This window comes from Psammomys obesus, unplaced genomic scaffold, assembly GCF_907164565.1.
Source record: "Psammomys obesus unplaced genomic scaffold, mPsaObe1.curated_primary_1811, whole genome shotgun sequence".
NCBI classification, from domain to species: Eukaryota; Metazoa; Chordata; class Mammalia; order Rodentia; family Muridae; genus Psammomys; species Psammomys obesus.
Window position 1 is genome coordinate 47,259 of NW_026590704.1, and position 23,932 is coordinate 71,190.

The 23,932-nt window shown below is 47.8% G+C and overlaps 2 protein-coding genes across 4 annotated transcripts in view; both read right to left on the minus strand.

The window, feature by feature from the left end:
* Positions 1 to 748: 748 nt before the first annotated feature.
* Rnase4 (ribonuclease A family member 4) overlaps positions 749 to 23,932 on the minus strand; it is a 25,206-nt gene continuing 2,022 nt past the window's right edge. The window contains exons 1-2 of one of the 2 annotated variants that reach the window (XM_055608678.1): positions 21,040 to 21,117; positions 749 to 1,815 (exon numbers count right to left, since the gene is read on the minus strand). In XM_055608678.1, coding sequence (XP_055464653.1) covers positions 1,355 to 1,798 — 444 coding nt within the window. In that variant the 5' untranslated portion in view covers positions 1,799 to 1,815; positions 21,040 to 21,117 and the 3' untranslated portion in view covers positions 749 to 1,354. Of the gene's footprint in view, positions 1,816 to 21,039; positions 21,118 to 23,932 lie in introns of those variants that run through there. The other variant, XM_055608677.1, reaches the window with a different exon arrangement.
* Ang (angiogenin) overlaps positions 7,007 to 23,932 on the minus strand; it is an 18,942-nt gene continuing 2,016 nt past the window's right edge. Inside the window, exons 1-2 of one of the 2 annotated variants that reach the window (XM_055608679.1) lie at positions 21,040 to 21,117; positions 7,007 to 7,639 (exon numbers count right to left, since the gene is read on the minus strand). In XM_055608679.1, the coding sequence (XP_055464654.1) occupies positions 7,181 to 7,621 (441 nt within the window). In that variant the 5' untranslated portion in view covers positions 7,622 to 7,639; positions 21,040 to 21,117 and the 3' untranslated portion in view covers positions 7,007 to 7,180. Of the gene's footprint in view, positions 7,640 to 21,039; positions 21,118 to 23,932 lie in introns of those variants that run through there. The other variant, XM_055608680.1, reaches the window with a different exon arrangement.

Here is a 23,932-nt window from a genome sequence, read left to right on the forward strand (position 1 = left end):
CTCCAACAAGGCCACACCTACTCCAACAAGGCCACACCTTTGAATAGTGCCACTCCCTGTGGGCCAAGCATTCAAACACATGAGTGTATAGGGGCCAAACCTATTCCAAACACCGTAACAACCATTATTTCACGTTGGCCAAAGTCATTGTCTGGGCCAGTGAGATGGCTCAGTGGGTAATGACGCTTGCTCTACAAAACTGACAGCTTGAGTTCAATCCCTGGAATACATGGTGGAAAGAGATAACTAGCTTCCAAAGGTTGTCCTCTGACTTCTTCCTGAGCACCTGTACACACACACACACACACACACACACACACACACACACACACACAAACAGGTAAAATCCTAAAGAGGAAAAACCATTATTCTCCATTTATCCATCAGCCCTATCGATCTTGCACTCCCCGTGACCACAGACAACTCAGAACAAATCACACACAGCCAGAAAAGTCAACCTTGTTAGTGCACTCTCAGTCACCCATTGGCCATATGCAGTCACGAACATCGATAATGCCAGATCACCTGGCATTTGCCACGTGAAGAGTTGGTGGCTTTTAGTAAAGGTCATCTCTGAGTTCTTGTTTCAGGTCTTGTGTGTGAGAGGGGTCTCTTTCTTTGGAGTAAAGGAGACAAAGCTTCTGTGCTGTGATGGGCCTGATGGGCATTTGTGTTTGACCAGGACATATAGGGATACTAAGGGGCATGCGTGTTCACACGCTGGAGATGAACACAAACCCACAATATGGTAGGTTCAACAGACAGCTCTTTATCACAGTGAAAATGTGGAAAATCTTTCAGACAAGAACAGTGACTGAATCTTGGCGGTCTACTACATTCTTGATATAGCTTTTTTATTTAATCTTACTAGCCACAGACCATAATAACACCAAGTACCTCAGAGTTCTCATTTTGTGATTTCCAGACTCTAAATGGTCCCCCTAGAGATGAAATCCAGAAATAACAGAAAGCATCCACAATAAAGCAGGTAAAGCCCTGTGTGGGAACCCTGGTCAGCTGGATCTTTGTCTGAGATCCGCCACTGCTTTCACGGTCTTCAAATCCTGTTCTAACTCTCAGCTTCTGAATAAAGTAGCAGAATTGGCATCTCGAGTGGGTGTTAGGGCATTGGAATGAGACAGCTTGGGCAGCCAAAGACTCTTTGTAATAGTCGAAATGCTAACTAAGCACATGCAATGCGTAAGTTCCAGCAGATAGAATCTGGGAGAACCAAGCCATCAGTATGATGAGAACCTTCCTTCTTCTCTTGCATGTGATGAGCTTAATACAATGGGTTATACTGAGCGTGTATGGGTATAAGACCCGAGCAAAGAAGACAAAGCCTGGGTGGCATCTATCTGTCAAAGTGCACTGGGACCTCGGGGTTACCCTCACAGGCGATGACAACTCGCCTCGTGCTGGCGCTCGCCCTGTATCTACAGTTGGGGGGCCTGGAGCTCCCTGTCTCTCTGCAGTCTGTGACCCTCAGTACACCCTCATGACAGTTCATCTTGCCGTTCTTGCACTGGATACTGGCGGTGCTGCAGATGCCACGGATGCTCCCGATGTCTTCATGGATGAAGGTGTTGAAGCGTTTGCACTGGTAAGAAGTCATCTTCCGTCTCTGCATCATCAAGTTACAGTAGCTGTTATCGCCACCGGTCACCTGAGGGTCCACGTGCTGCCGAAGGAACCTCTGGTACATCCGATCCTGGCCGTAGGAGGGCTGCACAAGCCCTAAACCAAGCAGGGTCAGCACCAGGAGCAGAAACAAGCACGGGGTCCTCTGCAGAGCCATCGCTGCCTAGACAGTGCCTGAGGAGAGAGCAAGAACGGGAGACAAGATGGTGAGGACCGGGCCCTGGATAGGTGCAGAGAATGGCGAGGTAAAATCTGCTAAGAATCCTCTCTTTCATCTCCCCCCCCCCACTTATGATCTCTCCCTTCTTCCTGCTGCCCTCTTCCCCACCCTTTTCTCTGAAAGCAACTAGTATGCCAACATAGCTTTCCTGAAGGCAAAGGCTCTTCTCTGTGCTAAATGGCAGCTGGTGTAGCCATCAGAGCAAGTTAGAGCATGCATGACCGGGTGGTTAGTTGCCCAGGCCTGTGTAACCAGAGTATAAAACAAGGAAAGGTAAATCTACGTAAACCTGGAGTTTGGGTTTTGTAAGAGAATTAGCTATGATCTTTAGGGAGTGTTTGGTGTTCTGGAAATTGCAATTCCCAAAAGTAAAGATAAGCTGGGGTCAAAACAAATTTATGTATTGATTTGAACGCCCTGTGTCCAGGAAACAGGGGAAATAGAGTAGAACAAACTTCAGTCTAGCCTTTCCTCTCCTGTGACTATTCTGCTAGTGTGGTAAACCATGTCTTTGGGGAAAACCCTTAAAAAAAATCTTCTCTTAAAAACAAACACCCCGCCTTCGCCCAAAGCTCAAAAATTATTTGGAGGAAGAAGGTGGAAAGATTGTAAAGCAAGGAATGAAATGAAAACAGTGAAACTTTTGAATGAAACAGGGCACTTTCACATATGAATCCACAGCTGTTGAGACAGCATGCACAAGACCTATGCAAATTCAAGCCAAACAAAATCCCAGCCTGGATTGGGGGTGGGGGTGGAGTGGGCACAAGGATCTATTGGCAAGTCATAGAGGCTTGGAGAAAAAGAGCCAGTTTTCTTTAAGGGTGTGAGACTATTGGTAGGCTGACACGCTCCAGAGGCTAGCCTCACAGCCAAGAGTGTTTGGGCAGAGCAAACCGGACACAATGGGTTTAAAAGCTGAAAAAGGCAGCTGTGAAGTTAGGTGGGTAGGATGGTGGGGCTAGATCTGAGAAGAGCTGGGAGAGGAGGGGGACTATGATCAAAACACATTGTATGAAATTCTCAAATAATGAATAAAAATGTTATACAATGAACAAAGTAGGATAATGACCCATGCAGGAATGGCTCGGGGAATGACTCGCAGATGCTGCCATCTGGTGGTCAGTCCTCAGATTTGACTTGCAGGTCGATTGACAAGAGCAAATAAACATCATCGCTGACGCAAGAGAAGTGGACACCCCAAAGTAACTGGGCAGTCTTTTCAGAGTCAAGCCGGCCTGTCGAGGCAGCTACAGCCAAAGAGCTGTCTCCTTCTGAGATGGTTTGACGCGTACAGATACCGCTGTGCTCCTCTTCAAATATGCGGGTCCGTGACGGCAGACCCCACGCGCGGCTTACTTAACTCTACCTCAAGTCCATGCTTTGGTAAGGAATAGGCACGCAAGTGTTACTCGTTGACACTCCCCCCGCATTCACAGCCGTGGCTTTGCACGTCAAGCTCCGTGCCCTACTTCTGTGCCTACAGCGATAGATTTGAGAGAGAGAGAGAGAGAGAGAGAGAGAGAGAGAGAGAGAGAGATAGTAGTAGCAGCCTTGGCGGCCTTGCAGTGCTTGCCTAGCATGTATGAAGCCATGGGTTCGCTCCCCAGAATCACACGCCATCAGGCATGGTGGTACACACCTGTAATCCCAACACTTAGGAGGTAGAGGGAGGAACCTCATCTTAACCAGGACCCCACCCCAGCAAGCCCCGCGCGCGTGCGCAAAGCCCTCCCTCTGTACCACGGGTTCTCGATAAGAACTTCTTTTGGCACCGTAATTCCATTCCCCTGTATTAGCTGCTATAGTCCAGACTTCCAAAGTTCCTCAAAGGCCCGTGTGTTGAAGGCCTGCTCCCAGGGTGGTGCTGTTGGACGTTAGGTCACTGAGGGGATGCCCTTGAAGGGTCCTTAAAATGGTCTCAGCGTCTCCCTTCTTCCTTTGTTTCCCGGTACCATGAGGCGAGCAGCTGCTCCGCCACGCTCTCCCACTGTCATTCAGAGCCTCCCCACAGGTACCAAAGTAACGGGTCAAAATAAATCTTTCCACGTTTCAAGTTGATTAGTTGAAATATTTTGTCATAGCACTGGAAAGAAGGCTAACACGGTGTGCGGTTTGGGGGGGCTCCAAAGCCTCTCTTAGGGTGTCGCCAGATAAGCCGCACAACTGTAAGAGCACCCGCTTGTCCGAATATTGTGAGAAACAACTTCTGAAAACTTATTTTCCCTTTGCCCGCTTTTGTCCCTGTGAGGAAGAGTTGAAAGCGGGGTCACCTTGAGGGGAAGGGAGGGAGATCTGCGCCCCCCAGAAGGCAGGTTAGGAGGCAGTGCATAGGAGAACCGGGAAGGAGCATGCTGTGCATGAAGTGGACAGGGATGACTCTCTCAGAGCAGAGGAAAGAATGCAGGGTTGGTCTTCAGAGCGTCCTGCCTTGGAGCTGTTGACCGCTTTCATTTTTTCTGGTGTTCCTCTTGTTAGTATTTTGGAACAAAACCTGCTTCTGGGTTACCTAGCAACTTATGATGTCATCACGCCCCCCCCCCCCCCCCCGTGGCCACACCTGGAAGGCTGGTTACCCCTTAAAGGGACAACCCGACAGTGGTCTCTCTCTTGCTCTTCGCTCTTGCTCTTCGCTCTTGCTCTATGGGGGCGCCCCCTCTCTCTCCCCCTCCTCTCTCTTTTCCCCCTTTCTCCCTCATTTTCTCCCCATCATGTCCCGCTCTCCCTTTCCCCTTCCCTCTCCATATCCACCTAATAAGCCTCTTGCCTAGATCGGTTGCCAGCCTCATCTTTTATTAATAGATCTAACACCTCTACTTTCTCCAACCAGGAGAAAATAACGAATGGCTGCAGCGTGCTGCCTTTCACATCGTCGAGTCCCTTTATTTTAAAGGGTTAATTACACTCTCAAAACATTGGAGGTCTGTGTCTCAGGGGAGAGTTTCCTCTCCAATGGCACGGAATGTTCTTGATCACAAGTCACCATTCTGTGTTATTTGGAAGCTTTTCTTATCTCTTCCTTGCACAGCCAGCAATCACTCATGACCTTGCCTTCAGTTTCTCAAATAGCTTATTATTGAGACACAATGCCTTATCTGTAATTTGATGTTTCCATCTGAACGCCTTTGCATTATGATAGAGCAAGAGACCCCATACAAAAATACTAGGACCGAGAGAGAACCCATCCAGATGTGACTTTTTTTTTCTTTTTTTTTTTTTTTGAATTGGTTGTCTCTTTCTACCGTGTGAGCCCCCAGATCAATCTTGGGTCATGGGACTTGGTGGCAAGCATCTTTACTCACCGAATGATCTCACTGGTCTTTTTTTTTTTTTTTTTTTTTTTTTTTTTTTATGGCAACTTTGCTAAGGAGAGACATTTGAAAAATTCTTCCTGTTTCCTGAAGTGATGGCTGCTGTTCCTGCGCTGAGCATGTACCTGCAGCCCAGTTCTCTGGCCCGTCCCAATTCAAATACTGGCAGGAAGGCTGGCTCATTCAGGTACTAGCCCATAGTAGGGCTTTGGTCCCAATTTAGGTCAATAATAGCAACAAAAGATGACAGCTCAGAGGAATCTGCAGCCCTGATATTCATCTATTCATAAGGCAGCTCAGCTGCTCATTTTGCATTTGTTAGCAACTGTTTTCTAACTAAAACATCTAGGAGTGTGTGCATAAACCTTGGCTGACAGGACATTACCTACTCAGCCTGTGTGGCTGCCAGCATCCAGCAAGCTCCGTTTCTATATAGTTTACACCTGAAAACAAATCTAGCAGAAGCACGTGAAGACAATAGATGTGGAATCTTTCCACAACTTCCTTAAGACCTCACAGCTGTCAAATATTTGACACTCAATAAAGTAAAAGGTTAATGAGAAAATAATGTGAAACAGGCAGCTTTTTAAATAAAATAGCTGCAACAAATGAATGTCTTGCGGGTGTTCCATTAGAATTAACAATAAAAATTCTCCCTCGCCTAAGTCAAGCAAGAAGTGCTCGGCGGACAGAAAGGGAAACTTGAGAGGCTATGAGAAGGAAAAGAGGCCCCTCACTTGGCAGTCTGGGAAGCAAGTATTTCATTATAATTAAAACTGCTTAAGGCCTTCCTCCTTGCCAGCCATAAACCTGCATTTTCCAGAAATCCAGGAAGAAACCTTCTTTTCAAGGAGAGGATATGTACTGAACCCCTTGTGCAAACCTGGTGGTCTCTGAATTCTACCTTTGCAGGTTATAATTCCTAAGACATCCCCTGAGATACCCTGTGATCACACCTATCCAAAGACAGAAAAAAGGGGCCCTGGGGTGGCTCAGTAGTTAAGAACACTTGCTGTTTTTGCAGAGGACCTGGGTTTGAATCTCAACACTCAACACAACCATCTGCAACTCCGGTTCCAGGGGATTCCACATCTCTTCTGACCTCCCCGGGGAACAGGCACACAGGTGGCGCACATACGCACAGGCGAGCAAAACACGAATTATAAAACGAGGTGCACGTAACATAACATATTTTAAAGAGAGAGAAAGAGAAAAGGAGGGCTGTCCTAGCAACCTTTAAGGGACCCAAATTGTACATATAGTTGTACTGAGGCTCTCTGTGCCTGGCTCTCTGTTGGGGAGCCCATACCCACATCTGGGTATGCCCCACTTTCTAAGTGCCTATGCTAACAGTCTGTGCTACAATTGTCATTGATAAGAACTCCAACAATGCTTCATGCAGGCTAGTCTTGAAATGTTTTTCTGTGGGAGACTATGAATCTGGTTTGGCCAGCGTTGAGGTCCCTAAAAAAATTAAAGGGGACTCAACAGGTTGCAGAGGATGACAGCACGGAGCTGTGTCGGTCCCCTCAGTGCTGACAGTCTTGTGTTGTGTTGTTTGTTGTAGAGAGGGGAGGTGGGGGCGGGAGGCACCTTTGCTGTATTGGCTCTTGATCTTAAACTGCTTCCCCTAAGGGTTCCCTTTAGTGACCTTGCTTAATAGACAACTCGCCTCTCTTGAAAATTTCCTGTCCTGTCTGTGGCTCAACTTATCATCCTCAGCACCCACCACAGAAAGATTGAGTCTGCCTTCAGTAGTCTACTAACAAATAAGAAAGACTCTGTTCCAGCCCCTTCCCTCCCAGGGAGCAGAGGAAACAGGACAAGCTGAATGTACTGATTCTGAATGCTTTAGAGACAACTTTATTATGGGCATTGTAAATCAGGAGACATAAGTTTCAGATAGTCCATCTCCTGGCCCCTGACAGTGAATGTTGCCACCAGGGTCCTGGGCTGTGAGGGGAAATAAAAAGAGATCCCAGCCAGGTCTGTGCTGGGGGTCTGCTGACTACAGGCTGAAGAAGGACTCATCCAAGTGGACGGGCAAGCCATTTTCACAGGCGACAACAACGTGTCTGAACCCCGCGGAAGCCCGGTACCGGCACGGGGGCCGGGAAGACCCTCCAGTGTGCTTGCAAATGGTGACCTGGAAGGGAGATTTGCTTATTCTTAAGTTTTCTTTGTAAGGGTTTCCATTCGTCCCACAGATGTCCTTGATACTGCCCTTGTTGCCATGAATAAAGGTGTTGACATCTTTGCAGGGTGAGGTCAGGCCTCGCCTCTTCATCATACTTTCACAGTATCTGCTGTCCCGGCCCTTTGGCTTGCTATCGTAGTGCTGAGCCAGGAATTTTGTGTACCTGGCATCATTCTGAGCCAGCGTTGGTGGGGTCGAAACCAGACTCAGCATGAAGACCAACAACAAAGGGCCCAGACTCATCATCATCATCGCTTCCAACAGAGAGTCCTGCCAAGGGCAAAAGAACAGGAGTGGTAGGACCATGGAACCACATTTTAACTTACACTGAAAGGGTGGGGACTTTTCTCTCTGATAGACCATTATAAATCAGTTGTCCTCAGTCATCTAAATCCATCTTCGCTTTGGCTTTCCTAATTGACTCCATGCCCAAACCATCTTTCTTTTATTCTGTAGGTTCACCATCAGCCATAGCATAAGAAAATCTATTTACATTCTTAATTCACTTATTTCTTGACTTCATAACAAACATTACTCAAGTCCCTGTTGGGCCAAGGAACTGTGCTAGATCCTAGGACATAAAGACTTTTTAAGATATGCCGAGGGCAGGTACAGTGGTGTGTGTCTCTAAGTCCCAGCTACTTAGGTAAGGGAGACAGGAGGATTGCTTGAGCCCTGGAACTCCACACTAGGTTGAGTAATGAAGACTTGGTTTGGGGTTGGGGAGAGAAAAGCACAGAACAGAAATGTGGCAACATGGGGAAGGGATAGGGCTCCTGGGGTGAAGTGGATGGTACCGCAGGAGCTGAGAGCCAGGGGGAATGGCTTCTGAGGCCATGAGCACAGAGACAGCCAGTCCCTCAAGGCTATTGAGATGGGATTCCAGGCACTCAGGTCCACACCAATGAGGAAAGCTGTTCAGAGCAGATGACCTTGTGATGAAGGGGCAGGTCTATGTCTCACAGAGAGCAGGATTCCTAAGCAGAACAAGTACGCAGTCCTTGAAGTGGGCCTGGGGGCAACCCGTACAGGGCATAAAGGGGAATGCAAGCTTGTCTTTCAGAGTGCCTCACTTCAGAGGGTGACCTGAAAGAATATTTTCTAGTCTGTCCTGCATTTGTAATACTGTTCGCATGGGCGAATGATCTTCCAGTGTGGAAGAACAAAATCCTGACATCTCTTCATGAAGCCAAAGGACTTATAATTCGGTGTGAGATCTCTCTGAAAAGGAGGAGAGAGAGAAGGCTCCTGCAGTCATCGACCCAGAACTCTCAGCTACCCTGTGCCACACAAACCCACCACAAACCGCACACAACAGAGCCAAGGGTGCCTCCTGCTGGAGCCTGACCTCCTGAAGGACTCTTAAAACATGTTATTTCTTATGAAATTTAAAATTTTGAGAACTGGGAGATACTAGGTGTTTGCAGCCATCAGTTTCTGATAATATCCTTAGTTATCTGAAGAAAAATAAATAAATAAATAAAAAAGATTATCCTGAGACTTAAAGACTCTCCTCACAGCGGGGCTGCGGAGACGGTGGCCCAAGTTCAGGTCCCGGCACCCACACTAAGCAGCTCACATCAGCCTAGGACTCCATCTCCAGGGGATCCAACGCCTCTGGCCTCTGTGGGCAGCTGCACTGTCTTACACACGCCCGCCCACAGACACACATGCATACACGTGTCCTAAAATAATAAAAATAAATCTCAAAACAAAAAAACTCTAGGGAGGAATTAGCTGTGTAAAGAAAAAGCCAGACTTGATGACGAGCCCTTTTAATCCTCATGCTGTGAAGGTGAGAACACAAAGATCCTGGCCAGCCTTGTTAATTGGTGAGTTTCAGGTCCCAGAACACGTGGTTGTTGGCTTCTGGGGAACATATGCACAAACCTGCACCTCCCACAAAACCCACAATAGGTCTGTACCCCATTATATCAGATAACTACAAATGCCCCCACATTTAACAAGAAAAATCAGCTCTTTTCTTTTTTAAAAAAAAAAAAAATCTTTTTTTGAAACACGGTCTTGCTATGTAGCTCAGGCTGGCCCAGACTCTTGATCCTCCTTAGGAACAACCTCACCCAGTTTAAGTAGTTCTGGGGAGACGGAGGCAGGAGAATTGGAAGTTTCAAGTCATCTTCGGCTCCATAACCAATTCAAGGACAGCCTGGGATACACAAGACCTTGTCTGTAAATAAATAAATACAAAGAATGTTTCATCCCCCAGCCTAAAGAGATGTGTTACTGAAAGAGGAGATCAGCTCCAAGTAACTGCCCCCACAACTGTGGCCTATTTTCAGCTGCATTAAGTTAGTCATTAATTTTATTTTGTGTTTCTCTCGCTTATAAGTCTGAACACTTTTATTTTTACCGTGTGTGTGTGTGTGTGTGTGTGTGTGTGTGTGTGTGTGTTCCTGGCACTCAGCCTCTAATTTTCTCACCAGGGCAGGGTCAGAAGTAGAGCTTGGAATCTGGGAGGTCGGGGGTCTAAGGCTCTGCTGAGCATGTGGGAGACAGGCGACGGAGTGGGAAATCACCAGTCTTTGTAATTAGCCTCGGACAGCAACCAACTGCGTCATGATTACCACAGGCCAACTCTGTTCAGGGCTAAAGAACGCCAGGGTCTCGGTCATTTCACAATACTGAAATAACAAACTTCCATTTAGCAGGCAGACTGTGACCTGCGACAGGATCAATCGCGAGTGTGGTTGTTGCTGTTGATCGATAAAGATGGCCACGAATGCAGAGGGGACCACCACGTGTAGTGGCTTCGCCAGCAGAGCTGCCAGGCTGCGAGGCGTCCACTTGCTGAGGTCTTTACGCTTGTGTGTGTGTGGGGGGAGGGGGGGGGAGTGTGTCTCTTTTCTGTGTGTGGTTTCTCCTCAGAATTTAGGAAGAGCTGTGTGTGATGCTGCAGGCACACCTGCGACCACAGAACAGGCAAGGAGGACCGTTGTAGTTTGGGGCTAGTCTGGCTACACCCAACCTAAACGAGCAAAACGACGAGAGCTGGCGATACTCAAAAGAGTCAGCAGGTGGCAGCAGTGGATAGGGATGTTGCCATTCGGTAAGGCCGTCGCAGGGTGCCAACCGTATTTAAAACCTTGTAGGAGTACAGGTTGTGGGGAATGGGAACTGGTGGGTTCACTTAGAGGGCCTAAACTTGCCAGGCTTTGGGTATTTAGGACACCAAAGCGAAAGTCACAAAGTGGAGGCTCCAGCCATCGGACCATTGCTAATGTGATCTTGGGCAAACAACCATTCACCCGTCTGTATTTCCTGCTGCTGTATAATGTACAACCGGGAGGGGCCTGCATTCTTTACCTTGAAGCATAGTGCTTGCTTCACAGCAGACTCCTAGTATCACTCTGGAGGTTAACTTCCTTCTTCTCTCTAGGCCTATGCTTTACATCTGTCAACGAACGAGAGGGGTTCTAGCTTTGAAAGTCTATGATTCTTCACTAAACTAATAGATTCCCTACTGGTGTCAGCAGCCAAATCCAGCGACCCTGGAATTGCAGGGACAGAGTTATATAAAGTCAGTTGATGGTGTAAGGTACCAACTGGAAGAAAGCAGTGATATGGCAAACTGGGTCCAATCTCACTGAAACACATCATCTCTAAAGGCTCTCTGTGTAAGACAAAGCCCTACACCACCAACAGACTAACATTACACGTGGGGGGGAGCTTGCTTCCTAAAGAGACACTTGCTGTTTAGACTCTGAAGGCTCTCGGGTCCTTGTGGCCAGGGGAAGAAAGGGGTTGCTCGTTTCCAATTTGCAGAAATTGCACATTCTTCCTTACCAACCCATCCAACACAGTTCTCGGGCTTACTGTGATGTCACGTCTCTAAGACAAATTCCGGTCTACACCACGACCGCCCATGTCTGCCGTCCATTCCCTTGCAACTGTCTCGCTCGCATAGTTAACTCTAGATTCCCCTCAAAGCCAGGCGAAGCATAATGTCGGGGAAATAAGTGAGAGCTGGATTGTTCGGGGTGCAGATGTAAGTCTGCCAAGGCCAAAGGTGCTGAGCCTTCGTTACATACACAAGACGAGACTGCCATTCGGATTTCTGTCCGTGGACTATATCCCGACTCTTCTGCAGGTTCGTTTTATCCATTCTTAAATCAGTCCCACGGTCCTTGCAGGAACCAATGTTCTCCGTTTCTCCCCGTCGGCCATGCTTCGCACCCAAGAGATGTACAAAACTTCCCACATCAGAGTGGACGACATGAAGACAACCCTTTTCATGGGTATTGTTGTGCCCATCTCTCAATACCCCAAAGACCACCAGGGAGCCAATTCCGATGCAAACACACAAGGGTCTTTATTACAAGCTCGAGCTCAGGGGGGCCCCCACCATAACCGACGCAGCAGATCTGGAGTGAGAGGCCCCAACAGGGGAGGAGGGGGTTGTTTATGAGTTGCAGCAAGCAAGCAGGGGGTTTCCAGCCTGGCAAGCGTCTGATTGGTTAACACACGAAGAGGAATGTTTAAACTGATTGGTCCAAGTCAGATGTCTAACCTTCAGGAAATCTAAAACAACATCTGGAACTCGGGTATTTTCCTGCCTCCTACTGATTGGTTGTTGCTAGGGAGGTTACTCCATATTTGTGCCAATTGTACATTTTGTGCCAATTGTACATTTTGTGCCAATTGTACATTTTGTGGTTTTTCCCGGAATAAGAGTTCAAGGCTAGGTCAGCTTAATACAAAATGAAAGTTTTACACAAAATGGAGTCGCTCTGGCCCTTCAATCCTTCTTCCTCTGACAGATACCTTGAAGGCCCAATCATGGGTCTTTTCTGAGCCCACATTCTCCATTACCTATGTTATATAGGGAATAGTAATAAGTTCGCATTACTATCAGCTGAATGGCCCCTAATCGTTCTTTTTATGAAGGTGACTAGTTTGTTCAGAATACATGGTCCAAAAGTTAAAAGCATAATCAAAATGAGAAGGGGTTTGCTAAGCAGGGTTGAAATTAGGGCAGTCATCCAGGGGTAACTATTAAACCAGGACTGAGACCATTCTTGTCTGGCCCTGTATCCTTTTCCCCTTGTGGCCAGACTTCTCTGACTTTGGTAAGGGACTCTTTTACAATTCCGGAATGGTCTGCATAAAAACAACATTCTTCCTTTAGGGCTACACAGAGACAACCCTTGGCAGAAATGATAAATCTAATCCCCTCCTATTTTGTAGGACTACTTCCGCTAGGGAGGTCAAGGACTCTTGTAGATGGGAAACAGATCTTTCTAGGTCCTGAAAATCTGCATCTGTAGCCATTCTCAGGCTGTAGAAACTGCTGCTCTGCAGAGTTAGGGCAGAAATTCCTGTCCCTGCCATGGTTATTCCCAATCCCAGGGGTACTGACAGAGTGACAGCTGTGAACGGCTCCCTCTGTTGTCGAGGAGATGGGCCACGCCCACTTAGGGCTCTTTCAATTTCTTGGTCTGTGAGATATGTGATCTTGGGGATCAATTGCGCTAAGGCACAGAAGTCCAGAGACTGGTTTAAGATACCCAGATGGATGCAGAGGGTGAGCCTGGAGGAGCAGGCCCACCACCCTCAGCCCGGAGGCGGTAAATACGAGCTGTTAGGTGGTACTTATAGGGTCTGATTGCATCATCCTCCATGAGAGTGGGGATCCTGCTTATGCAGGTCCCTTGTCCTGATATGTCCTGGAAGGTAAGTCTGGCCTGCTCCTGTTGGACCCATTTACAATCTTTTTAGTCTGTTGTCAGGGTGGTGTTTCCCATAAAGGCAGTTCCTTCATAGGAAGGGCGTCTAGGCGAATAGCATAACCGAATTGATGAGATGAGATCCAGTCTGGTATTAAGTACCTGGAAAGCATGGAACATCAATGACCAGAGCGGTTCTGTCTCTTGGGGTGGGACATCCTTGTGGGGGTCATTAGATGCCCAATGGTGGGAGGCTCCAAGGGGGCCAAAACCCGACTGGGGCCTACTGCCTCTTGATTTGACCCTTTGATATCATTTATAGTAAGTCGGATGGTGAAGAGTAACCCTGGATCATAGGTGGGGCCGGGTCTATGAATTCTTAACCCCCATGTTTTTCCTGATTCCCATGTGGCTCGTTTCCCAGATTCAGTAAAGGTGATGGATACTTGATTACATCTGCCTCCCGGTGTTCCTCCTACAGCTGGAGGCGGATGACAGGGGCCACCTGTTCCCTTATTCTTTCCCTTTATCCATACCGTGCCTGACCCCGGGAAGCGAGCGGCGTAGCTGACGTTATTACTGATAAAAGGCCCATAGTTGCCTCCCCTGTGCGCTGTGATTAGGTCCTTCCGATTGGCCTTCCACCAAATGTGTCCTGTGCTCTCGCATCCCCAGCTGGCACAGAAGTATTGTTCAGGTCCCCCGCACTTATCTCTCCATGATTTGGTCTCATCGTGGCCAGGACATACATAGAAATAACGGTTCCGGAGGCTAGCCCGGTACCCAGGGTATGTACAGCCGTATCTTTCTTCAGGGTTGTCGTGGTCCCGGGTACCTGACGCGTGCGCCAGGTCACAGAGATCAAATTCCAGTTGGGGCCACCAAGTCTTTCTGGGGGCTAGCCTGGAGGTTGTGTTAACGACTTCCCCAGTGGCTGTAGCTATTATTTCCCAGGTGAGGTTGAGGGGCTGGTGCGGGCTTACGGGAGCAGAAGCAGTTATTAAGGGAAGCAGAGTACATACAGTTAGCAGTCTCACGAATGGGTGAGTCTGAGCTTGAGTGGGCTCCTGGGGTCCTTTGAGGCCTTCCATTTTGGAGACGGAGTCCCGTGGTCTTTCTTTTATGGCAGATGGCCAGCAGATCAGATGTGGGTGTAATGAGCCCGAGAAATGATGGTTCTGGAGACCTGCCCGGTACCCAAGGTATTTACAGCCCTATCTTTCTTCAGGGTTGTTGTGGTTCCCAGGTACCTGACACACGAGTCAGGGCACAGAGATTAAAGTCCATCTACCGTCCACCTTCAGGGCTGTGGGGGTGGTCAGCAGGATGGCGTGGGGACCCTTCCACCGAGGTTCCAGGGATCTCTGCTTAAGTCTTTTGACAAAGACCTAGTCATCAGGTGTGTCGCGGTGGGGCTCCAGAGGGGGACCTGTCTCATAAAGAGCATGTAGTTTAGGCCAAACGTATTCATGGGACCATTGAATTCCCATAAGGTTGTCCAATAGGTCTCTGTCATCAAATTCAGCGGTTATTTCTGCCTGGAGGTCTGAGGAACCCAAACATGATTTCAAAGGAGGTTAGTCCCATCTAATGAGGGGAACTGCACACCCAACAGAGTGGAAAGGGAAGGAGAGATACCCAGTCACCGCCAGTCTCTAAGGTCAACCTAGTTAAGGTCTCTTTTAGAGTTCTAGTCTATAGAACTCTGGGTTCTAGAAGCAGAATGTAGTTTCTAATCAATCCCCAGAACTGTGGCCAAATCCTCACTCACCTTGGACACAAATGCTGGTCCATTGTCTAACCCTATCAGCTGTGGAAAAGCATACCTGGAAAGGATGTCTTCCAGCAGCTTCTTTGTCACCACTTGAGCAGTCTCGTGTTTCGTAGAAGAGGCTTCAGCCCATCCTGAAAAAGTATCTACAAATACTAGCAAATATCGATATCCATGTTTGCCAGGCTTTACCCCAGTGAAGTCTGTTTCCCAACAGGCTCCAGGTCTCCTTCCTCAAAGCCTAGCTCCTGCGTTTTTGGCATTTGGTACACCGCTAGTGAGCTGGCAAGCCTTACAGTTGTTGACGATGTTGTCTATTTTTGAGTTGGCCTCTTTAATCTTTACATCTGCGTGCAGGATCAAGTCCTGCATCCTCTTGATGCCCATGTGAGAAGAGAGAGGTATCTTCACCAGCATCCATCCTCCGAGCTTTTCTGGGAGGATTAGGTCTCCTTCTGACCTCTGCCATCCCTCCAGGCATCGAGTCATTGGCAGTCCTGTTATCCATGTTAGGTCTTCCTTAGTATACTTGGGTTCTTCTGGGAGGTTTGGGTCACTTGGGTGGACCAGCATGGTGGCTAAGACTGGAGGGCAACTCGTTTGGCTGTCCGGTCTGCCCGACTGTTTCCTTGAGAAATTGAATTATCCCATTTTCAGTGACCTGGGTAGTGGATGATTGCTAGTTTCTTTGGCAACCAGAGGGCCTTTAATAATGCCAGTATCTCTTCCTTATTTTTGACAGTTTTTCCTTCTGCCTTCAGCAAGCCCTGCTCCCAGTATATTGCCCCGTGGATGTGGGTAGTGGCAAAGGCATACTGGCTATCTGTCTACACATTAAGCTTTTTGTCTTTTCCCAGCACTAATGCTTTATCTAGAGCAATGAGCTCAGCTCTCTGGGCTGAGGTACCAATAGGCAGTGCTTCTGCCCAAATGGTCTCAGTCAAAGACACCACGGCCATCCCTGCACACTTCTGGCCATCCTGGACAAAGCTGTTCCTGTCAGTGGACCAAGTCTCGTCAGCGTCTGACAACGGGGTATCTCTTAAGTTTGATGAATGTGGGCCAGGATTCCAGCACAGTCGTGCAGAGAAGGGGGGGTCCAAGTCTGGGTCCGGCAAGAATGTAGCTTGATTTAAGGGAACGGGTGCCTGAAAAGTGACTCTGGCGGGGCTGAGTAGAAATGCCTGACAATGAGTTATATGAGTGTTACCTAGCCATCTGGCTGGGGCTGCTTTGGGACTCCTTTGATGGCATGTGGTGTGATGGTCACTACGGCTGCGGTGGTGTGGAGGCAAGGGGGACCAGCCTGTGGCCGCTGGGTCCAGGTTCTTGGACAGATGAGCCACCGGGTGGCTCCATGGGCCAAGCGGTTGGGTCAGGACTCCCTTGGCTACGCCTTTATTTTCCCCCACAATCGAGGGAAATAGTTTGGTGACAATTGGACAGCCCAATGGCCAGGGCAGACAGCAGGGCCTGTTTTAGCACCTCAAATGATTGCTGATGGGTCTCTTTCCAAAGGAAGCCATTTGTCCCTTTTATAGCTTCATAGGTGATCTCTGCAAAACCTGGTATCCATAACCTGCAGAACCCCACAGTCCCCAGGAATTCCTGTACTTGGTGAGGGCTTCTTGGGGTCAGGGTCCTGAGGACAGTCTCCTTTCAGGCATCAGGGAGCCAATCCTAACCTCTTTTAGGTATCTAAGCCAGGTATTGGAGCTGTTGTCTGCACAACTGAGCCTTCTTGGCAGAGGCTCTATATCCCAGGTCTCCCAGTGTCTGCAGTAGACATTCTGTGCCAACCATACAGGCCTCCTGACTGTCTGCTGCCACAAGTATGTCATCTACATACTGGAAGAAAGTAAGGTGGGGGTGCTGGGTACGGTATTCAATCAGGTCTTGCTGTAGCGCTTCATCAAAGACGGTCAGCTAATTTCTGAATCCTTGGGGAATCCTGGTCTGTGTCAATTCGTCTGTTAAGCCCTCTGTCATGCCATTCAAAGGCAAAATAGTCCTGGCTTTTGAAGGCTCGGGGAAGGCTGAAGAAAGCATCTTTCAAATCCAGGACCGTGTACCGTTGATATTCGGGGGGAGCACACTTAGTGAGGTATAAGGATTGGGCACTGTTGGGCTGGATGTCCATCACCCGCTTATTTACTTCCCACAGATCCTGCACTGGCCTGTAAGCATTGGAGTGAGGTTTCTTCACTGGCAGTAGGGGAGCGTTCCAGGCTGATTGACATGGCCTTAGGACTCCGGAATCTAACAGTCTCCTGATGCGAAGAGTGATGGCTGATCTACCTTCCAGGGACATCGGATGTTGGCGAATCCTAGCTGGATCAGCCCCTGGTTTAAGTTCCACAAAGATTGGGGGCCACTGTTTAGCCAACCTTAGCCCTCCTTTTTCAGCCCATGCTGAGGGAAATTTCGATGTTCGAGTCTGGCGTCAAGGCAGGTTCATATAGATCATACTCATCCATTAATGTGGTGGTCATCACATGGATAGACTCCCCTGTCTTATCCAGTATTGGGGTGCCCTCTGGTGAGAAGTCATACCATAAAAGAAGGGGATGCCCAGCCCATTCCTAAGCCCATCGTTCTTCGGGCAGTCCATGGGTATTGTTTCATTCCAGTGGCCTCTTGTACCCATGATGTCCTCTGGGTCTGTGGTGGCCACCAACAGGATCTTCGCCAAGTCCTTGTTTTGTCTTTTCTCTGCTTGGCTCTGCTTTTCGTCTGCACTGCCCCTATTATTGTGCACTTTCTCTGCCGCAGTTATTAAATCTCTCAGACTCTTTTGTCCACTCTTCCTACCCTTTAGAGCTTTTTCTTTAGATCCGGTGCAGACTCATGAACCAGAGCTATGGCTCCTGCAGCTATATTATCTTTAGCCTCTGGATCAAGTGGAGTGTACCTATGGAAGGCATCCATCGTTCGCTCTAGGTGTGCTGCTGGGCTTTCATCTCATCCCTGAATACTATCATATACCCTTGACAAATTAGTTTCTGAGACCTGCCAGTAGAGCCTGGCGGTGGGCCGGAAGCTTCCCCTTACCTTTAGTGGTGTCGTAATCCCAGTTAGGCCTGGTCAGCGGAAAACTGGCATTGATTTGGGCCTGAACGGTAGTAGGGACTCCTCTGGTGCCAGTAACCGATTTCCTGGCCTCTGTCTGCCCTTCCTTCTGTGGTAAACAACGTGTAACAACTGCTGGCCCTCATCCCGGGTGGGCTGATGAGTAAACAAGACAGTTTCCAACAGACTGATGAGATCCTTAGGATTCTCAGAGAAGGGGGCATTTTGGGTTCTCCAATTATAAAGGTTGCTGGTAGCGAACCGCCAATAATGATGATTCTGATTGCTATTTACATCTGTAGGACCAGCAACTCTTAGGGATAGGACAGTAGAGTCTGGTTGCCCTTTTACTCCTGGTCCCCTGAGCTGGTCCTGAAAACATCTGTGTTGAGTCTGACGGTGGTGGTGGTTGATATGCCAGGGAAGGTGGGGTGACAGAGGCAGTGGAGTGCCTGATTCCTCCAGAGGAGGTTCTGTCTGCTGAGGAAGAGGTGGATAGGGAGGGGAAGGAGAGAGTAAGTCTTCTTCTGTACCACCTTGTAAAACGGGGTATGGTGCTGGTGCTGATGGTTTGGACCCAGATTTAAGTGGATTAAGCAGTGTCTGGGTTGTTGTTTTCCTTTCTGTTGTTTTCAGAAAAGATTGAATTCAAGAGCGAGGGTTGCTAACTAGATCTCTCCAGACCACAATGTATGGCACTTGATCTGGGTGTCTGACAAGTGAACAAAGGATCTTCCTTTCAACCACAAGAATGACAGTGGAATCAAGAGTTCCCTCCCGAGGTCAGCCCACGTTGAAGGTGGGCCATTCAGACCTGCAAAAAATCGTTAGTCTGTCCTTCCTAACATTGACAGAGAGGTTATCGGCTCGCATTTTGACCTCTCCAAAGTGATCAAGGATTAAGTCCAGGGGTGTAGAGAGGGTCTGTTCCATGCTGTCCATCTCAGTCACAAGGAAGTAGACAAAGATGGAATGGCAAGCCAGAGAGACACACAGAAAGCCATGCAACAAATCCTCCACTAGTGCAAGAGAAAAACCCGAAGTAGGATTGTGGCAAATTGCCACATTGTGGGAGCGACCCTCTCTGTCCTTCCTGACAGATCAGAAAAGTTTGGGGCCCTCTGTCCCAGCCACGAGGATCTGGTGATGGTTGTCCAGAGCGTCTGCCCTAACCATTCCCAACCACATAGATTACAGACTTTGTCTCGAGACCCAAAACAGAAATCTAGAGTTCGCTGAGACAGATACAGACAAGACATTTACTGGCCGATCCTTGACCCTTTGGTTTGGGGGTCCTGGGGATCTTGGGAATCCCGAACGAGCCCCCAAGATATTGTGCCTGTTCTGTGAGATCCCAACGACCACTAAGGGGCTGATTCCGATGCAAATACACAAGGGTCTTTATTATAATCTCATGCTTGGGGCCCCACTGTCACCAAAGAAGCAGATCTGGAGTGAGAGGCCCTGAACTCAGGGGAAGATGGTTTTTTTGTGTGTTACAGAAAGCAAGCAAGGGGTTTCCAGCCTGGCAAGCATCTAATTGGTTAACACACAAAGAGGAACATTGCCTTTTAAACTGATTGGTCCAAGTCAGATGTCTAACCATAAATGGCTAACTTTAGGAAATCTAAAACAACATCTGGAACTCCAGTACTTTCTTGCCTCCTACTGATTGGTTGTTGCTAGGGAGGTTTCTCTATATTTGTGCCAAGTGTACATTTTTTTTTTTTTTTCTGAGAATAAGAGTTCAGGGTTAGGTCAGCTTAATACAAAATGGAAGTTTTACATAAAACAGAGTTGCTCTGGTCCTTCAGTATATCTCCACTTCTCTGTGTATTCTCAGCAACAGTCCAGAGGGAAGCCGGGAACACCAGCGCTTAGTCTTCCTTCAAGTCTTTCCTAGTTTATTCCCTCAACCTACCACCTTTTGATCTTGGTACGCATTCCATTTTGTTTTCTAAAGAGCATTCATAATATTTTTTTAAAGGAAAGAAACGAGAAGGAAGCAGTGCTGAAAGCATGCTTCCTGGTTTGGGGCTTTTCTTTTTTTTGGCTTTTTGAGACAGGGTTTCTCTGTGTAGCCCTGGGTGTCCTGGAACTCATTCCCTAGACTGTTGTAACCTGCTTAAATTCTATCGCCCCTCTGTTGAGACCTACTTTAGCTCTATGCATAACTGTGGCTCCTCTGTTAGCATATGCTTTAACCTTTAACACATCAAAAGCCAGTTTACCTCCAAGTATGCCGCTATGGTTTCACTTCCCAAAGTTTGTGTACTTTGTTACCTGGACACCCTATGAATTACCCCAACTGCATAACCAATCAAATTAAAGTCAGTTAGAAACTCTTTGTCTAGCTAGTCAAAATGATGTAATGTTGCTTCCTACACCTGGATACTTGGTTGTGTTTTTGTTACCTGGTTGTTATCTGGATGCAGTTTGTTTCCTACACCTGGTTACAGTTTTGTTACCTAATTGTTAGCTGGTTATGGTTTTCTGTATTAAAAAAAAAAAACAAAAAACCAAAAAACACCTGCTTTACGAGTAGACAGATGTCATAGTCTGGCTCTCCAGTCCTGACTATGGCTGTAGCTGGTCAGTTTTTGTTTAGTGTTCAATAAACCTCCGTTGAGTTCAGTCTGGCGTCTGAGCGGTCAGTGAGCAGCTATTCCTGGACCCTTAACATAGACCGGGCTGGCTTTGAACGCAGAGATCCGCCTGCCTGCCTGAGTGCTGGGATTAAAGGTGTGCGGTGGCCACCGCCACCACCAGACTTGGATTTTTCCTTTTTATTCCTGCCAAGCCACATGCTTGTTAGAGAAGGAAACATGACAGTTCAGATGCCCTCAGACAACGGCTTCCCAAGCCTTTGGGGGTGGGGGGAGGGGTTATCACAATTTAGGAATCCTTTCTATATCCCCGTCTCCTTGCTCTCAATCATGAATTTATACTCACTCAGATACAAACTATCCCAAAAGAAACCCATTTTCATTTTAAATGTAGACTCTTACTCGTTTTCTTTTTAATACATGGGTTTGGGCCCAGAAGTCCTAAAAAGGGATAAACTGTTTCACTAAAATAGATGAATGGCTAGAAGGAGTACAGAGTAAAAGAAACAGAGCAGCAGAGTACACCAGGAAGAGTCTTACAAAAGGCGGTCAGCTTCCCTCCAACTGGAGATGAGTCAAGCTGTTCGCTCCCGGAGACAGGGTTCTGCAGTGTGAAGCCAGCGGCTCCTCTCAGTCTGGGTATATATAGTACTAGTGCCAGGGGGTGGGCAGAACATATCTAAGGAGTCATTCACCTCTTCCCTGAGCATGACTGTGTCAAATATTAACCACCCGGTGGGCCAGACATTTGTTCAGCGACGATAATGTTTGCTAGAGGTGGCCTTTTGTTCCTAGGCTGCCTCTTTCTTGATGGGCATGTTCCGTATGCTTGCTCAGGGTGGGACTGAGATCTCACTGTTCATATGTCATAAAGTAGTAAAAACCATGTTATCTCTGACCGGAAAGCCAACTTCAAAAACTACTTTGGAAGCCGACTAGAGGAAGGAGTGAGGTGGCTACGCCTCCACCTCTTCAAGCCCTAGGAATACACTCACAGCATTTCCTGAGCTTCCCTTCAACCTCCTGTTCTTTGAAGCACAATTGCAAAAACAGCTGTCGACATCTAAGCATCATCAGAACTATGTGAAGAAGGTACTGTGTACATCTGATGCTCTGAGTATGTGCAAAAGCCACGATCAAACAGTTGATGAGCCAGGGCGTCTGCCTCCTAATACCCAGAAAGTACAGTGAGGTAGTGAGGTAGTGAGGAAGTTTTCTAGCACTGCTGTTGCATATTCGTCTTCAGGGCTGGACAGATAGCTTAGTGGTTGGGGCACCGGCTGCACTTCTCGGTTCTCAGCACCCATATGGCAGTTCACAACCATCTGTAGCGATGCCTTCCTCTGGTCTCCCTAGTATTGCATATGCCTGGCATATGCCCAGATACCCATATGCAGAAGACAGATAAATGTGTAAAATTAAAAAAAAATGTTATACATTTGTCTCTTATGTAGGGCAAGATAGTAATATTTTAGCTCTTTGTCAACTCCTAGAATTTGCTCCATCATTTTGAATAGATATTTGTGTGTCATTTAAGCTGCACTAATTTCTAAAAAGCAAAAGTAGTGACAACTTACAGGTTGTCAGTGAAGGAGCAGAGGTGGAGGCAGGGGCAAAGCACCTCTCCTCAAATGAGAACCCTGTTGGGGATGTTTTGAGGTGAGGGGGATGTTTTGAGGTGAGTCTGGGTACAAGAACTAGAGCACCAGCTGACAGGATGGGAAGGACGGATCTGGTTTTGCTTCAGGTTGGCTTAACTGAGGAAACAGGCTGTCAGCTTTCCTTTGAGAATTAGTTGATCTGTCTCTCTGTTAGGTAGAACCTTTCCAGAGAGGAAAGGTTTGCTTACTCGGTTTCCATAGTCTTAGTGACTTGACAGGTACATCTCCTTCAGCTGACCTGGAGCCTCTAACCGTGCAAACGCTCTGGGCTACTCTTTAAAGGTCCAGAGTTGCAAGATTTAGTGGCAGTTATTCAATAAACTTGATTGCTAAGCAGAGCAATCTGGCTTTGGGAGCTGGCTGATACTTCCCATGGGGACCAGTGAGGCCATCTGGGTGTCGCAATGGACCCAGGATTGTTCTTGTCTGCAAAAAGTTGCTGAAATCAGCTGGTTCACCTTCACCAAAGAGTTATTGTTCCTGACCACAGAGTAAAATCTCTAGGAGTGTAACCTCTGTAAAAAGCACTTGGCAGGCAGAGGAAGGTGGATCTCTGTGAGTTTGAAGCCAGAGCTAGTCCTAGGACAGCCAGGGCTACACAAGAAACCCTGTCTCAACAAACAAACGTTGCCCAGAATGTACACACCCTCATGCACACTCTTCCTAAGAACAGGGCATGGCAGCACGAGGAGGAAGAGTGGGTGCCATGGGGCTCTGAAAAGGACAAACCTCAACACTTTTCAGCTTTGTTGAGACATAGACCAGCTTGAAGTTCCCCTTTGTCCTTGTCCCTTCCCTCCGGCCCCCCTCCCCTGTGGCTTCACTCCTAACCCAACTGTGAGCTGAAAGGAAATGAGGCTGTAGAGGTGAGAAGGTGATTAAGTTAGCTGTCTGTTGGCACCGGTCTTTTCTCTACCTTGCTGACTTGGTACTAGAGTCTCCTGAAAGGCAGGCTCAGGCATGCTTCTGACCAGGTGTCCATTAGACAGGTGCCAAATTTTGTTCTGCCAAATGCCAACATTTAAAGTGTTTCACAAGTACAGAGAAAGTAATAGCCCTCAGGGCTTTCAGGGTGCGGCCTCTCTCTACTGGTATCCAACTGGACCCTGAAATGCTCAGTGTGCAAACATACAGTGCATGGTGAGGCCTGTTTTAAATTAATCACACACTTCTAAGTAGATGTGGAGGGGCTGAGTTCCAGAGTCATGAAGCACTTATTTGTTAGGAGAGAGCAGCAGGTCCATTGCGACACCCTGATGGCCTCATCAGTCCCCAGGGGAAACATCAGCCAACTCCCATAGTCAGAGATAGCCTATCAGTGTAGCCCTTTTCTGATAAACAACGCAAAATAGAGGCACTTCGCCCCCACTCACAGCACACACAGAGACACGAGATCCACTAGTCTGACATACTAAGTCGCCCAAACACAGCTGCCCCTTTCTTTAGAGCTGTGTCAGAGTGTCTTTGGGAGCAGCCAAAGATCTCAGCAGTCAGGATCCTTCTCTGAAGTCACCAGCCCCTCACCTGACAACTCAGAGGATTTAGAACCTGCTCACATGCCTGACAAAAAGCCAGGACTCTGCCTCCCAAAACCCAGCTTGGCACATATTGAAACAGAAATGGCTATTTAAAAAAAAAAAGTTTTGTATTTTATTAAGATGCAAAGAATTATAGTCTATGAACAATAAATAGTCTCTCTCTCTCTCTCTCTTTCCCTCTCTCTCTCTCTCTCTCTCTCTCTCTCTCTCTCTGTGTGTGTGTGTGTGTGTGTG